General features: G+C 38.9%; 1 protein-coding gene across 1 annotated transcript in view; it reads left to right on the top strand.

The window, feature by feature from the left end:
* Positions 1-16,547, top strand: part of SKAP2 (src kinase associated phosphoprotein 2) — a 177,423-nt gene that overhangs the window by 15,804 nt on the left and 145,072 nt on the right. Inside the window, exon 4 of the mRNA XM_075558259.1 lies at positions 1,955-2,062. Coding sequence (XP_075414374.1) covers positions 1,955-2,062 — 108 coding nt within the window. The remainder of the gene's footprint in view (positions 1-1,954; positions 2,063-16,547) is intronic.

Here is a 16,547-nt window from a genome sequence, read left to right on the forward strand (position 1 = left end):
TCAGAGTGACTGTGTGAAAGAGTAGAACTGCCCACAGGGTTTACAAGACAGTAAATCTTTAGGGAAGTGGACTCCACAGCTACAGGTAGATTTGAACTACTGACCTTTTGGTTAACAGCCAGGTGCTTAACCACCATGCCATCAAGTCTCCTTATACACATATGTGTAATGGAAATGATAGCAGGATAATAAATGCTTCTGATTCTCAAAAGTCTTTAGTTTTAATTATTTTCCTGCTTATCTCCTCAAAGAACTTAGGAGGTTTACACCTAAACAGCTGCGTTTTTCAAGACCTTTTCCATATATATATTCATTGGTCTTACTAATGTTTTTATGTTCTTAATACTGCTATATGTTAAGTGCTACATTTCAGTGGTGTGTTTGAGGTACCCCTTACTGCTCTTTTTTCCTCCCACAGCAAGATTTCTTTGACAGTGCATCTGAGATATTTCAGAATATTCATATAATAAAATTTTGGTTTGTGAAGAAGATATGGGGACTTTTGTTACCTTGGCTGATTTGTGTCCCATGAATGTCATCCTATGTTCAAACTTATTTTTATGAACACTTTGTGAGATTACCTTTTATCTCATATTATACAGTAGAACACTCTTCATAAGAGAAACATTGTAAGGGATCACTGAATGTTCTGAAAAGTATTTTGAACATCTCTTGAGAGAGAAAACTGTGATCTGAAGAAGGACTAATATTTACACGTGTTTCTTGGAATTTTAATCAGGGAAGAAAGCTTATGTTCCAAATAGAGGAATCACTAAAGACAATATTGTCCACTCTTATTGTCTTGATGGAAGATGTCCCTATTTAGATTTTTGGAATCATGATGATGAAGGCTAATGAAATAGAAAAACCATAAGAAAATAGAAAAAACACGGACTCTTGTTAGCTTTGACAGGATTGTCTTGAAAGAGACAATTTCTCTACCAAGAATATGATTGAGAAAGCATGTTGAATCCCAGCTCTAATCTGGATTTGCCTGGGGACTGAGCTTCTAAGTTACTCTTGAGTCCCACAGAACCCCTTCAGAGATTTCCATTGTGCTTTGCAGCTCATTCCTGAGGAGATTGCTTGTCTCTAAAATTACTATTAGGTAGCGTGAATTGTAAGCAGATAGATACTCGATAAAATAGTAAGTACATGTTCTTTTTGTTGTAGAATTAGGTGAAAAAATAAATGCCTTCATATAACAAGGCTAGGAAATTTGATTCACTCTTGTAAAAAAATTATGGGGATAAGGTTGGGAAAAACTCAACCCACACAAGATTCTATCCTGAGGATGAAATGACTTAAAAACAAAACAAAACAGAAAACTTCTGGACTTGTAATAAGTCAAACAGAAAATTGGCATTAGCTTTTCTTAAAGGATTATCACTGAATAAAAATGGAAGGTGTTGAGGTCATAAACCAAACGTGATTTAACTTAAACTGTTTATAAGTTTTAAAGCAGCTTTTGCCTCAAAGGCTTCCTACTCTTCACGGTGCAGCTCCGTCTGTTTGTAATTTGCTCTCATAGAGCTTTGTGATTGATAACGAAACTGTAAAATGATCATAGGAGGGACATCACCAAATTCTTTCCATAATTTTGCCAATTGTTGAGTAGATAAATGGTCTAACTAATAGTTTCTTCATCTGTGCTTTCCCTGTGTATTTTTTTAATGACATTTTCTTGTTTATTTTGGATATATGCTCTGTTTTACTGTTTGGATATGTACTCTGTTCTACTGTTTGTATTCTTGGTAGAATATAATTTTGTATAAAAAATAATCATGCCTTCAAAAACTCTTGTATATCTAATTTGCATTGGCTATAAATGAAAACAGGCCCCGTTTTTTACTTGATTCCTTGTTTCCATGTCAGTGACTGAATTTAATAGTAAAATTTACTTCTAACAAAGTAGCATTGTTTTACATGGAATTTTTTCCTGACTCTTTTACAGGTGATGCACAAGATGGGGATGAATATGATGACCCTTTTGCGGGGACACCGGACACGGTTTCGCTGGCCTCAGAACGTTTTGATAAAGATGACGACGGGCCCTCCGATGGTATGTGACATGTCCCCATGGGATGCACTGACTGACAGACGGTGCCATGTGTGGAGGGAGTGGCCTTGTCAGAGCCACGGAGACCAGAGGTTTCTGCTCGCTTACCTGGAGCAGGTCCTTTCAGGGAGCAGAAGAGCTCTCTCTAGTGGCTCTAGCCGCACACTGAGGTTTTCCTTCTTGTTCCAGGACATTCTCTTTACTGCAGTTTTGGGGGGATTTCTTGCTTCCTTGTATTATTATTAGTAGGAACTGTTTGTTGCTTAATTCACTATTATCAGATTCTTGCTTAATTTTATTGTGCAGCTTAATGGCTTGCTGTATTATTAATTTTATAAATAATGAAATAGGGCTTTGATCTATTTTTTCTGAAAACTTCACACAAAATGCGTTCATGAAATATTAAATTAATTATTGCTGCATTGCTTTTTTTTACATTGAGACAGATTTTCATCAAATCCTTTTCTTAACACACACTTTCATTTTCTGATTGTCACTTAAAAATGCCCTGTTTTATGCACGAATATTATGTCCTCTATTCACTGAATCAGTAGTAAAGTTGATTATGCATCTCTTAGCAATTCCAAAAAATTACCACATGTTATAAAAGTTATGAAGCCTATTTTTGCCATATTATGTGTTTTTGCCGCTGTGGCTAGTTGAGAAACCTTAGAAGCACACTGTACTGTTATTCATTAAGAATGTGTATCGATAAATTAGCCATGCACATTCATTTGTGGCACTCAAAGTTTTACGTAGACAGAGAAGTGACTAATGCCTTCCACCACTATACGGTGATCAAGCCGTGCAGCTCCATCTCTAAAGACAATTGCTGAATGAAAACATGCTTCCTGCAACAGAGCGCTCCGCGTTTTATGTTATCCAGATTATTCCCTTTGGAAACATAAATTGCTTTTATGAGGTATAAAATTATATCTATTGCAGAGCAGGGATAAGTCAAGTACATGCATAAGTGATAAGCATTCTAACCACTGACTCAGAACAACGCAATCTTTTTTATATTCGGAACTCTGTACAATGTGTAGCAACGATCGTCATATTCATTTTTGGTTGGATTTTACATTTCAGCAAACATTTCATTTCTGCTTCTAAAGGCAGGATGCTGGCTCTTAACTTCTTGTCCCAGCTTTGAGAGGACACACAGCGTTCCTTGTCAGTGCCACTTGGTCTTGAACGCAGCATCGCCCTGTCTCACCTGGTCTTCAAGGGCACTGCTGGTGGGACGTGTTTTAGGGCTGACGAGAAATGTCTCCAAGCAAATCGGGGAGTTATCATTTAAGTTGAACTACTTTTGAATCATTACAATGATTTGTTTTGCTTCTCTGTAAGACAGTAGTACAATGAGTATGTGTATGTCGATGTGTATACACACATGGAGAATACTTATAATGCCCAAGAGGATATGTATGTGTGTGTATATTCAGATATTCATATATACACACACATATATATTTATATTTTATGGGGTATAAAATTTCTCACAATAGCAAATATCTTGAAGCCCATGAGAGCATAGTGCACACTCTTAAAAAATTAAAACCTAAGAAATCTGACAATGAAATACTGTAAGAGCCAGAAATCATCTAATGATTTGTCAGACAAATTGAATTCTTGTTAAATTAGGATGCTGTTTACGTGATTATCAAATTTCCTTTATCATGAAAAAATACCGTGTTCATTTTCACAACTAAGTACGTTGGAAGGACACTCATAGCATGAAAGGGGATTAGATGTTTGAACATCTTTATCAACTTTACCATCATCAATTTTATATTTAGTATTTAATAACATCAGATTTTTATTAAATAGTATTTAATAAGACCACATTTTGGTTAAATAGAAGCACTTTTTGCTTAAATGTTTAAATAAGCAATTCTTAAGCAGATTGAAAATTTAAGTATTACTTATTTCCGGTATATACATACCAGTTTTGATAGTTCTCAGTTTTCTCATAAGATTGTCATTCTACAGTAATTCATAAGCTATCACTTGGACTTTGCATTGTACTTTAAAGTATTAATCATATCAGTTTTTCCCCTGCAATTTTTAGTTTGCCTGAGTTCTTTTTCCTCTCCTGAATAATTCTTCCTTCATTGTGTGACCTGGCTCTGATGGTGTATTAATTATCAAAAGAAGATACATTTAACAATAAGTATAACCAAATTAACACAGGTCACCAGAAGGCCTTTGTCACATCGGATTGTTGTTTTGTCCTTTTGACTGTTACCTTATGGCAGGCACCAACAACGCATCCCAACTTTGATGGATTATAAACTCCGAGCATGATATGTATTTTTCATAATGCTAATGTAATTTTCAAGGTACTGAAAAGGTCAAACCTGCACATCTCTGTGTGCATTCTAAATCTGTCTTTCCCTTTAATATTTCTTTTTCTCTGTTCCCCTGGTTCAAAAGTTCACTCCGTTCCCAAATGGCCACCTAATTTTCCAGTTATTCCCCCAAGCCATATGTGTTTTGGTTTCTTTATGGTTTATTAGGTACTGTAGGAAAGTAGCATAAGTTATATCTTCTAATGAAATTCAAGCACACTTCAGTGATGCTTCGACTTGATTGCTGGTAGCAATTAAATCACAGCCAAGGAGAATAATGCATAATCTCACAAAGTCCAGACGCCCTATAGAAACTGAGTGGGGATGAAAGCAGAAAACAAAAACAAGTCTCAGGGCCCTGCCAGACACACTGTTTCCAGCCTGGCTTTTAAAAATTTTTTTATTTTTATTGGCCAACTGCCTGATTGATAGCAAAATCATAACTTGCTGCTTGCTAACAGGCAGAGTTCACTTGTAGGTTATTGTGAGCTGATAAAGGGTTAGATGGAGTTTTGATTTTCGCATTGGACCTTGGTACTCCAGATTAATGGAATTTCAATGAGGGGCTCGAGTAGCCACAGCTTTGTCAGAGAAACAGATGGAGATTCTATAGTCATGTCTACTCATTAATACTAGTTGCCTGAAAGGTGTGCTGCTTCTCTATACAAAGGAGTTGATATAATTGATTTTGGAGGGAAGGTTACGGAAAACCACCACCACCTTATTGATGACTGGAATGGTAACATGAGGGTGACAGATTTTTGTATAGCTTGGAGCACGCACACTTTGTACTTTGTGATTCTTTCCTCTCTCTTTGGAAACTCTTTTCATCTTTTATTTATTTGTATATCTCTGGAAAGGAAATGCATTTTCAGGCCAGTTGCTAAAAAAAGAGAAAATAGCATGCTTATTTATGAATTATAAAAGAGTAAATCATTATGAATAAAAAGTAGTAAATCTGCATTCTATTTCTTAAATGATTGCACTACTGCTCTCAGATTTTTCATTTTGATATACTGGTAATCATATTTATGGAAAAAACTAATTAGACACATTTTTTAACAGCTTCATCATTTTTGGCCCCTGCAAAGCTTAAAACAAACAAACGACAATTTCTAGACTTTTGCAAGTTGCTGTTAGAAGTTTTATACCACTTTGTGGCCAGCTATACCGGAGTGTAAATAGAAATGGCACATGTAAGGAATTAAATACTTTAAGAGGTAATAAAACTCAAAACCTCAAAGAGGGGAATGTTCCTTATTGTGCACGATTGTATGCTTGTTTGGGTGCTAAGGTGGGAGCTATTGGGTAGCTTGTAGCCACTGTGTAATTACTTGGGCTCCAGTTTTTCTGTTCTGAACTCATTTTTCATTCATTTTCATCATTTGTGAAAGAATGCTTCCAACCATACAGCATTGTAGACATCCCTGAGGTGAGGTGAAAGGATTCAGTGAGCTAGAAGACATATATCGGCCCTGCCCATCAATGATAGGTTGAAGGATCCCAGTGTACATTTGTTAAAATCTGATTCAGTCCCAGACCATAATCACTTTGTGGATAAGAATCTGGAATCTCTAACGTATGAATACAGGAAGACTAAAATGAAGACGAAGATTTAAAACAGTCATTTATTGTCCTGGCATCTACCTAGCTGAACATTCTCATGTAACATACGTTACTGAACGCTATGGGTACTGACTAACGCTGTTCATGTGGGAAAAAAGATTTGATATAGGAATGGAACTATTTTTTAATTTTTTCCAAGCTTGGGAATTAAAAAGGCTAATCGGTTTTGATCATAATTTATAATATTAGATAATACAATTTTTTTAGTAAACCTTCTTGAAGAAAGTGTAGAAAATTTGGATTTATAAAATATGTAAGTCACTTATTCCAAAGGAATGCCTAAAAAGGATTCGCTCTAGTGGTTTCCGATAATGCATCTAACAGTCCTTAGATAGAAACCTACCCATGCACACACATAAACTTTGCATACATTTTTGAGGATGTATGTATGTGTGTTTGTGTGTGCGTTTGTGAAACTAGGTACAGCACAAAGCATTTTTTATAAATGCCAGACAATAGATGCTTTGCTTTTCTCTGGGGTTTCCATAGAATAGAAAATGGTGCTTAAAGCGAAAACAAGCAAACAAAGGTTCTTTTCAGTAATTTTCCATTTAGAGAAATTGTTTTTCTTCATTAGTATCACATAGTTTTTGATACTTAAGTTTTGATTTTTGTATTTTATTAAGCATTTAAATTAATTTGAAAATAGCATAGCATTTCTTATTTCAGTTATTTATTTTTTACCTCTTAGTTATGTTAAAGTACCAAATAGCTGACATGTGTATGTAGCAGCATACAAACAGTGATTGGTCATGTTGTAATGTATGTGGCACAGTGTCAGACACTCTGGTAGTAGGGGCTGTGTGTACTTTGGAGAAATGATACAAGACATGTTTTTTACCTTTAGGATGCTTACAGTGTAATTGGGGATGTAAAGTACACAGTTAGGAAATGTTTTGGTAATACAAAGGTGAATATGAAGAAATTAAAAAATTAATGCGAATCATCTAAGTTTTATGCTATTAAATGATAAGATACGACAAAGTAATAATTTATAAATTTTCAAGGGTTCCTGAGGGAGTCGGGAGCGGGAAGGGGAAAATGAGGAGCTGATGACAGGGACTTACATGGAGAGCAGATGTTTTGAGAATGGTGAGGGTAACGAATGTGTAAATGTATTTTATACTATTGATGTATGTATGCATTGTGATGAGTTGTATGAGCCCCCAATAAAATGATTAAAAGTAAAATAAAAAAATAAATGATAGGATATATCAAAGTATATCAAAGTGGGCACACAGGACTAAATTAAAGTGGAATAAATAAGAAAAAATGTTAAAGTGATAAAACTCAACATTATAAAAGATACATGCCAGTAGTATAGGAAATTAGCATTTATTTACAGAGTACCTTCAAAAGGGGAACAGGATACCTGGAGAGGACATAGGGCAGGATATTGGGAGCACAGCCTGGAAGCCAGGTTTTCAGGTTGTTTGATAATTTTGTTGTCAACGCCAAATTACAACCTCTCTGAATTTTGAATTAATTTATTTTGTGAATTGTAGAGTGTTGATCAGGTAGTTATTTACTTAGAATTTTGCTAGAGTTGTAAATGCTTATGTCCAGATTTGAGAATTTTTAAGTTTAATGGTGGCAGCTAGATAGTTTGCCTGGAGAGAAGCTAAGGCTTTATGGGAGAAGTCAGAGGTGATGTGGAAAAGGGGAGAGATTGAGGTGGACTTGAAGATAGTAGGACATGGTAGACAGTAGGAGCTGAAGGCCAAACTAAGCTCAGGCGTTGATTTTTGGAGTCAATTAAAGGGGCACAGCGGTTTCATGTTGGGCTGCTAGCCACAAAGTCAGCAGTTCGCATTTGTCAGCTGCTCTAGGGAGAAAGATGAGGCTTTCTACTCGGAAAGTGTGACAGGCTTGGAAACCCAGTTCTCCCCTGCTCTCTACGCCACTGTGAACCTGAATTGACTTGATGGCAGTGACCTCCGTTGTTGTTTTGTAGGAATCTACATATGTGATTCAAGGCATACGTGAGGGACATGTTTCTGTCCGTGAAATGTAGGGCCAATGAAAGGAAAGAAATTACGTGACGGTCTAGTGTCGACAGAACGTTAACTGCTTGGCTACATTATTTAGTTGTGGTCTTGACGGGTTCTCTGTGGGGTAAATACTGTTATCCTTATTTAACAAGTGAGGAAGCTCAGGTAGAGAAAGTGCTCTGCTGAAAATTACAGAGCCAGAAACGGCTGAACTGGAACATGGACTCATGTCTGCTTGACTCCAAGACCCAAGTTTACAAAACAGATTTTGCCCCTTCCGCTGCTAGGGGCCTGTGTAGTGTAGTGTGGTTTAGGGGGAGATGTGACCGCGTGGATTCTAGTAGTAGGCATGGCCCTGAAAAGACTCCCTAACTCCTGGCTCCTCAAGTTATGACCCCGGGAGCAGCAGCCACAGCATCACCTCGGAGCAGAACTACTGAATCTCAATCAATCTTTTCACATGGTCTTTCAGTCCTCATTAACGTGTAAGAGGGTGTGTTCTAGAGTTATTTATTGTATTGGTTCTTGTAATCAACAAGAAGGCTCCGGCAGACTGCGCAACTGCATTAGGCTTGTCGTGTGTTCAAGCATGCAACAGCCCACTGCAGGCAACACCTGAATTAGCTCCACCATCGTGTGCCTCCAGCGCTCTGCAGTGGCAGTCAGCACCACGTGCTGAGAGGATCCTGACTTTAGAAGGCCTTTCTGGTCCCACTGTCTCACCCATTTCCTTTCAAACTCTCTGTTAAATAATGTGGAAAGACCTAGGTAAATTAGGAGTGTTTGCATGTTAATAGGGACCAGCCATGTCGGAACCCCAGGGAGTTCAAGCCCCATTCCCAAATTGTTACCTGGCAGCACCAAGCCCACTCTAGGGATGCTTCTGCCTCTTGCAGAGTAACGTTCCCTATGACTTAAGGACCCAACCGGCGTGTCTTTCTTGCCATGTACAAGTGGATTTAGCTGGATCTCTGAGTTTGTAGATGTCAGAGAGTCTTTCAGTCTTTAGAGTTGAGAGGAAGGTGTGCTGGTCCGGAGCATGGTGCGGATGAGCACGTCTCCCTTTGAGATACAGATTCTGGCCCTGGCTGCTCTGGTGTCTGGATAAGAAGAATAAGGGGTTAAAAAGCATTAACCACTGTTTATTATGCCAGATTCGTTCAGGTAAATGATTTCTTTTTGCTCTGCTCCAAACTGCTTCCAGAAGGAGACGTTTCTCTGATTTGCAGCGGAGGAAACAGATTCCGAAAAATGTAGGTCTTTTGTCCAGGCTTCCTCAGTTCTAGGTAGCAAACTTTTAACAGCTATGGTTGTTCCATGCTCTGCTGCTTTAATGGTCTCATTTTTGTTTTGTTTTTCAAATCATATGAGCAATGTATATAGCTAAAAAGGGGAGGGGGAGTACAGGTGGTTGACAATACTAGTAACTGTTTTTTTCCACCCCGCCCTCACGCTCTAGGTCTCCTCCAGATGCGGCTACTTTTAATAGTTTCTTCTGCAGGCACATCAACTTTGGCTAGTTTGTTATTTCTTATGTGATCAATATAAATAGTGTATCTGTTGACTCCCTCGCCTTCTCCTACCCTTTTTTTTGTTGTTATTTGATTTTACTTTCTGTGTTTGCTTTTGACTCTATTTTAATTGTGCCAACTTCAGACAGTACCTCTTGATTCTTTGCTATAAACTATGAAGAGATTAATGATATCCAAACATGATGGTGTGGCTACAATCCACAAGGTCAGCTGATTGACACCCTGCCCCCCTGCACCAAGGGAGAAATACAAGCTTGCTTCGCCCTTAAAGTGACACGTTCCAAAACCCACCGGGCAGGTCACCATGAGTCCGAAGTGACTTGATGGCAGTGGGGTGGCTTTAGTTTTCTTCCCATCTCTTTTCCACTCCCCGATTCCAGGTTTGCTAGTTACAGTGTTTTTGCTTTCTTAAGGGGTGTAACGTTTGCATTTGATTCTTTAACTGTATGCCTTGTCGAATTGGATTCTAACAACTGGCCCTTTCCCCCACATTCTGTTGGCTTTCCTCAAGTGTCTAGACTAGAGTCTGGATTATTGATTCTTATTTAGAATGAAGGCCTCGTTGAAGAGCTTAGGCAGTTTATGCGGGATTGTGTGTATATTCTACAAGGCTTTTCCTTTAAGTGAGAGACTTCTGACTGGAGGACGTGGGCAGGCTTCTCTAGAGGCATTTGGCGTCAGTGTTGGTGAGGAGCAAAGAGTCCGACTGAGACACTCACAGTTGCCAAAATAAGTAGGACGTCGTTCAGAGGGAGTTTTGAAAAGGTTGCCCTCACCTGGGAAAGGGTGTGGGCCCTCTAGAACAAACAGAAGCTTTGCTCAGTTTCTCTCTTGGGGTTCAGTACCCACTGGGCGCCCTCCCTCAGAAGAGAGGGAACTTCCTTTAGAACCTGGACTTCAGGATTTAGCCAGAAGACAAAAGCCTTTAGTTAACAACATTGGCTAGTTTTCTAATGCCGTGCCCTCCTTGCTGCAACCCTGCTTGGAGAATCTTTCAGGCTCCTTGGGAAAACTGGCACTTATTTTCCTGGGCTTGGCTGTCCTCTGCTGTATCTTCCCCCTCACTCCAGTTCTGTCTGCTTTATAGTTGCTAAAACCAGCAAAATGTTTGATCGAGTGAAGACTCAGCAACAGTAACTCACTGCATTGAGACGCCCTTTATTACCTATGGTTAAAACATTCTTCTTTAAAACTAAGCAAATAGACTTTGGGGTTTTAAAAGGAAGGATGCAGCTCTATCTGGAAACAACAACAACAGCAAAAAAACATTTTTCCAACCAGCCAATTTATTAGACCCGAGATACTATGAACAATAGGGAAAAAAACCCAGCAACTCTCCCTTACCTAAAAGCATTGTAGTCTAATTATAGGAATAAGGTGTGCAGACCGAATAGTTGGAAACCTTATCCACTTTGTTCAGATGTGTAGCATGGACACTAAGTAAAGAAGGAAGCTATTTCAAAATGGAGTCAGTGGATGTTTTATGCGAGAGGTTGCCTTGCTAACTAGAACTCTGCAAGGTTGGATTGAATTTTAATGAGTAGAAAATGGTTGGGAAAGTGTTTTTAGGTAAGTTGAGGGAATATGGGAGAGAATAGGAAATGGAACTGGAAAGAAGCATTCTTGAAGAACTGTGAAAAGACTAACATGACTGAGAAAGACTGCAGAAGACTGGGAGACAAGCAAGCCTAGCCCCCTAGTGCTAGGTCATGAACCTTAGACTAGTCAACCTGCTCTCATTTCCTCCACTTTTTCCTGTAAACCAAGTCCACAGGTGTCAGTGGCCAAACTCAACCCGTCTCTTTATTGCTGCATTTCTCCGACTTCCATTCAACAAGTAGATCCAGGTGGTCACCTAGCAAGCATTTTAGCCTGCTCTCAGGCACTCTTTGACATTCAGTCCTAGAGGGGAGTTTTCTTCATGGGTCCAGATTTTTCCAGCTTCTGACAAAGACTACTGATTCCTGAGTACTCCAAAGCACTGGGTAGGGCATATATTTTCTTTCTTTCTTCTTCTTCTTCTTCTTTTAAAAACTCATTTTATTGGGGACTCATACAATTCTTAACACAATTCATCCATACATCCATTGTGTCAAGTACATATGTACATTTTTTGCCATCATCATTCTCAAAACATTTGCCTTCTACTTAATAGCGGCTGCTCATTTCCCCCCTCCCAGGGCGGCATATATTTTCAAAGCTTTCTTTGCAGGCATAGCCTAAGATCATCTAAAGATCAAATTTTAATGGCTGAAGCAAGTGGGCTTACAGACTTTCTATTTTCATATTTCCCAGAAACAGCCGAGTAAACAGTGTGGCTTTATCTGATCCCTGGCTAGACAAAGAAGAAAAACTACCATAAGGGAGAGGTCAAACAAACATCTACTCTCCATCTTATGATTTGTTTCTCCAGTACCCCCCTCTCAAGGTACCATAATGTGTTAGTCTGGGTACTTTAGAGAAACAAATCCACGGAAGCTTAAATATATAAGACAGAGTTTTATGTAAAGGTTAAGTGCGCAAAAAAAAAAAAAAGGTTAAGTGCGCATCAAGAAAACATCCAAACCCAGTGCTGCCCAAGCCCACAAGTCCAACATTAACCCATATGTTCAACACCAGTCTACAAAGTCCTCCTCCATCTCACAAAACAGACACAATGATGCCGTCTGCAGAAGGAAGGAAATGAGCCTTGCCAGCTAAAGCAGGGAACTGACTAAGGCAACTGCACCCTGGTCTGACCATCACAAAGCAAGAGACCCGAGAACTAGAAAGACGAGGCTCACTGAGCCATTTACCTCTCTGTCCTTCAATTAACCCCACATGTGTTTATCGGACAGGTTGGCACAATAAACTAACTCAGATGGCATGCAAAAAGCTTCGGCTCCGGTTTCAGGTCCTGATTCAGACACTAGCCAAGTTATTACTGTTAAGGCGCCTTCTTTAGGAGCTGGCGTAAAGAGTTTCTTTAAACCCCTTTAGTAAGAATTTCAACACCACCGGGATCTCTATGTCCTCCTCATTGTTGCTCTGACTTCCCTAGTTGTTCCCCTGTCTATGACATTGTTTGTTCAGGGCTCCTTTTCCCTTCCTCCTTCTTCTCCTCCTCCCTCCAAGTCCCTCTGCAACTATTGGTCCTGTTGTTTTCTCATTGGACTTGCTATCCATGCCTATCTTATGTAGGTAGGCAAAACATCATTAACAGACAAAACAAAAAGAAAACAAAAGATTGAATAAAAAGAGAAAAAACAGAAGAAAGAAGAAAAAAACCCATGGTGTTGGAGCAACAGCCAGCTAACTGAGAGGAATTAGTAAGAAGCAGAAGGGTGAGCATGATGGTGGGACAGGAGGAAGGTAAGAGGAAAGATCTAGGAATCAAAGCTATGAATAGAGTAAGGTGACCAGACATCCCGCTTTTGGCGGGACAGTCCTAATTTTTAACAATTTGTCCATGTCCCACAGCATTTTAAAAATGTCCCAATTTTTGTAAAGAATGCATGACAAGCTAGAGTATATGGTTTTCGCCTGCGATGTGGCTATTTCGCCTGAATATGAGTTTTATCAATGGTGTCCCGCTTTACCAATGTTAACATCTGGTCACCTTAGAATAGAGATATAAATTGAGGAAGTGGACAGATGTTGGGCCTCTGCTCAAGCCCTCCCTCAACTCGAGAACACTTTGTTCTACCAGTCTGGTATTCTGTGATGTTCACCTTCCCAACATAATTGCTGAATACAAAATGGGTGCATAAGCAAATGTGATAAAGAAAGTTGATGGTGCCCAGCTATAAAAAAAATATAGTGTCTGGGGTCTTAAAGGCTTGAAGTTGAACAAGTGGCCATCTAGCAGAGAAGAAACAAGCCCAAATAGAAGATGCACACCAGCCTGTGTGATCATACGGTATCAACGGGATCAGGTAAGAGGCACCAAAAGACCTAAAACAACAACAACAAAAACATATTGTTAAGAACGATGGGGGGATAAAAATAGGACATCCCCTTACAGAAAGGTCACAAGGCAGGAGTGAGTCAACCAGGGCACAGTACAGCACCGATGAAACACATATTACTCCTCTGGTTCTTGAGGCTTCTTCACCCTCCACTATCATGACCCCAACCTTGCCTTTCAGTTTTGGCTAGACAAGAGCATGTACACAGGTACAAATAAGAGCTACAACACACAGAATCCAGGTCAGATAAACCCCTCAAGAACGGAAATGGGAGTAGGGCTACCAGGAGGGTAGGGAGAAGGTGGGGAAAAGGGGAAGAAGGGGGAATCAATCACAATGATAGATAAATAATTCCCACCCACCTCCAAAGGGCCGAACAACAAAAATGGGGGCTGAACAACAGAAATGTGGGTGAAGGAAGACAGCTGTGTAAGATATGAAAACAATAATTATAACTTATCAAGGGATCATGAGGGTGGGTGGGTGGGCGGGGGTAGGGGGAGGGAAAAAAGAGGAGCTGATAGCCAGGACTTAAATAGGAAGTGAATGTTTAGAAAATAATGATGGCAACATATGTACAAATATACTTGATACATTGATGTGTGAAATGTTATAAGAGCTATAATAAAATGATTTATTAAAAATAAGAATAAAATAAAAGAATTTTATTATTTTAGGATTGAAAAAAAAGAGAAGAACCAAACCATTAAGGACTTTAAATAGTCTTAGAAGAAGCCAGTTGGCAAAGTGAATACTTGTTTTAGACATTTGAGCAAGAAGGTGACATGATGAATAGTGAAGTGTAGAAAGTGCTAGCTTAATGTAGATTGACTGAGGAGGATGGCAACCTATAATCCGTGAGAAAAGAGACCATCCTAAAGTCAGATGTGCAGTGGTCAGTCTTGAACAAAATAAAAACGACAAAACCGAAACCCACTGCCAATAAGATTACTCTGACTGTAGGACAAAGTAGAACTGTCCCCCGGGGCTTCTGAGGCTGTAAATCTTTATTATTATTATTTTGGGGCTGTAAGTCTTTATGGAAACAGACTGCCTCGCGTTTCTCCTGTGGAGTAGTTGGTGAGCGTGAACCACCAATCTTCCAGTTAGCAGCCCAATGCTTAAACCTCTGTGGCACCAGGGATTCTTTAGAATAGGGATGATGAAATTGGAAGTGAAAGGAAGAGGGATAGCATTTGATGAGTGGGGATGTTTGCGGAAATGGTGAAAGGTGGTGGGGGAGGGCAAGTAGGAGAGAAGAGTGAGGATGGGACGGAAGGAAGAAGAGGAAGAAAGAACAAAGATAACTACAAATCCTAAATTCTGATGACTGGGAGAACACATTTTGGAAGAAGATGATGGGTTTATAGAGTTGAGTATGAATTAACAAAGGACATTAAAACGTCATAGTAAGTGGTTAGAACATGGAATAGAGCTTGAATGAATCTTAGCTTTTCCTCTCTTTCTAGTTTTAATTTCTTTTTGAGCAGATGTAGGATGAGACATAGCTCAACCATCCTAAAAATGAAACAGTGCTTGAAGCTGTTTTAGTGACATTATACTGCTTATGTTCAAACACTGGCCTCTCTGCTACTTTCCTCTGATCAGTTGTTTACCCTCTGAGTTTCCTCATCAATCAAGTGGGGTTAGTTCTATAGAACTCAGACCCTATGGTTATTATGAGCATCATCAGGATAAAGGACAGAAAGGATACAGAATACTGCACAGCACATAGTACGGATCTCACTCCTACTCCCTCCCTGCCACTGAGTCAGCTCTGACTCATGGTGACCCTAGTAGGGATGGACAACAGAAAAGTGGGTGAAAGGAGATGTCGGACAGGGTAAGATATGACAAAATAATTGATAAATTATCAAGGGTTCATGAGGGAGGGAGTAGTGGGGAGGGAGGGGAAAAATGAGGAACTGATTCCAAAGGCTCAAGGAGTAAGCAAATAAGAGTTGTATGAGCCCCCAATAAAATGGTTTAAAAAAGAAATTATTTTCCTATATTTAGGTAGCACATTGCAGTACAAGATTGGAGGGATGAGTAAAATGTAAGGCAGTTCTTACCATAACGTGCTAGAATGATGACTTTTTAGTATGTATGTACTCATTTAGTTAAACTTAGCTTATTGAGTTAAAAGGATGGCTTTGAGTTAGCAGCGTCCACCAACTATTTAGGTGGTAGGATCTAGGATTTTTAAAGTATTATTTTAAAAAGATCTTTATTGGGATATAATTAATGTAAACATAGAAGTCACCTATTAAAAGTATATAAATCAGTAGTTTTATTTACAGTTATATAGCCATCACCCTAGTCAATTATGAAACACTTTCCCTCCCTCGCAGAAATGATGTACTGTGAGCATTGACTCCCCATTCTTCCTCCTCCCCAAACCACTTAGGCAACCACTATTGCTTCCTGTGTCTTTGGATTTGCCTTTTCCGTACATTTCATATAAATGGAATGATGTATGTGTGTGTGTGTGTGTATATATATATATATATATATATATATATATATATATATATATATATATATATATATATATTATGCAGCCTTTTGTGTCAGACTTTTTTCACTTAGAATAATGTTTTCAAGAATCATCCATTTTTTTAGCATATATCAGTACTTTATTTCTCTGATGGAATAATATTCCACTTTTGTATATACTGCATTTTGGTTTTTTACTTGTTAGTTGATGGACATTTGGATTGTTACTGCTCTTTGTTTTTTATTAATAATGCTGTTATGAACACTTGTAATTTATATGCTTTTATTTATCTTGAGTATATACTAGGAGTGGAATTGTTGGGTTATGTAGAGTTGCTTTGAGTCAGCATTGACTCAGTGGTGATCAGATAATAACTCTGCTTCTAACTCTTTGAAAGATTGCCAAACTATTTTCCCACATGGCTGTGCCTTTACATTCTCACCAGAAGCATCTGTGGGTCTGTCTGCCTTCTCCATGTCCTCACCCTCACGTGTGATTCCCTCTTGCTTTTTATGTCATTCTAGTGGGTTGAAGTGGTATCTCA

The sequence above is a fragment of the Tenrec ecaudatus genome, chromosome 9, assembly GCF_050624435.1.
Source record: "Tenrec ecaudatus isolate mTenEca1 chromosome 9, mTenEca1.hap1, whole genome shotgun sequence".
In the NCBI taxonomy this organism is placed as follows: domain Eukaryota; kingdom Metazoa; phylum Chordata; class Mammalia; order Afrosoricida; family Tenrecidae; genus Tenrec; species Tenrec ecaudatus.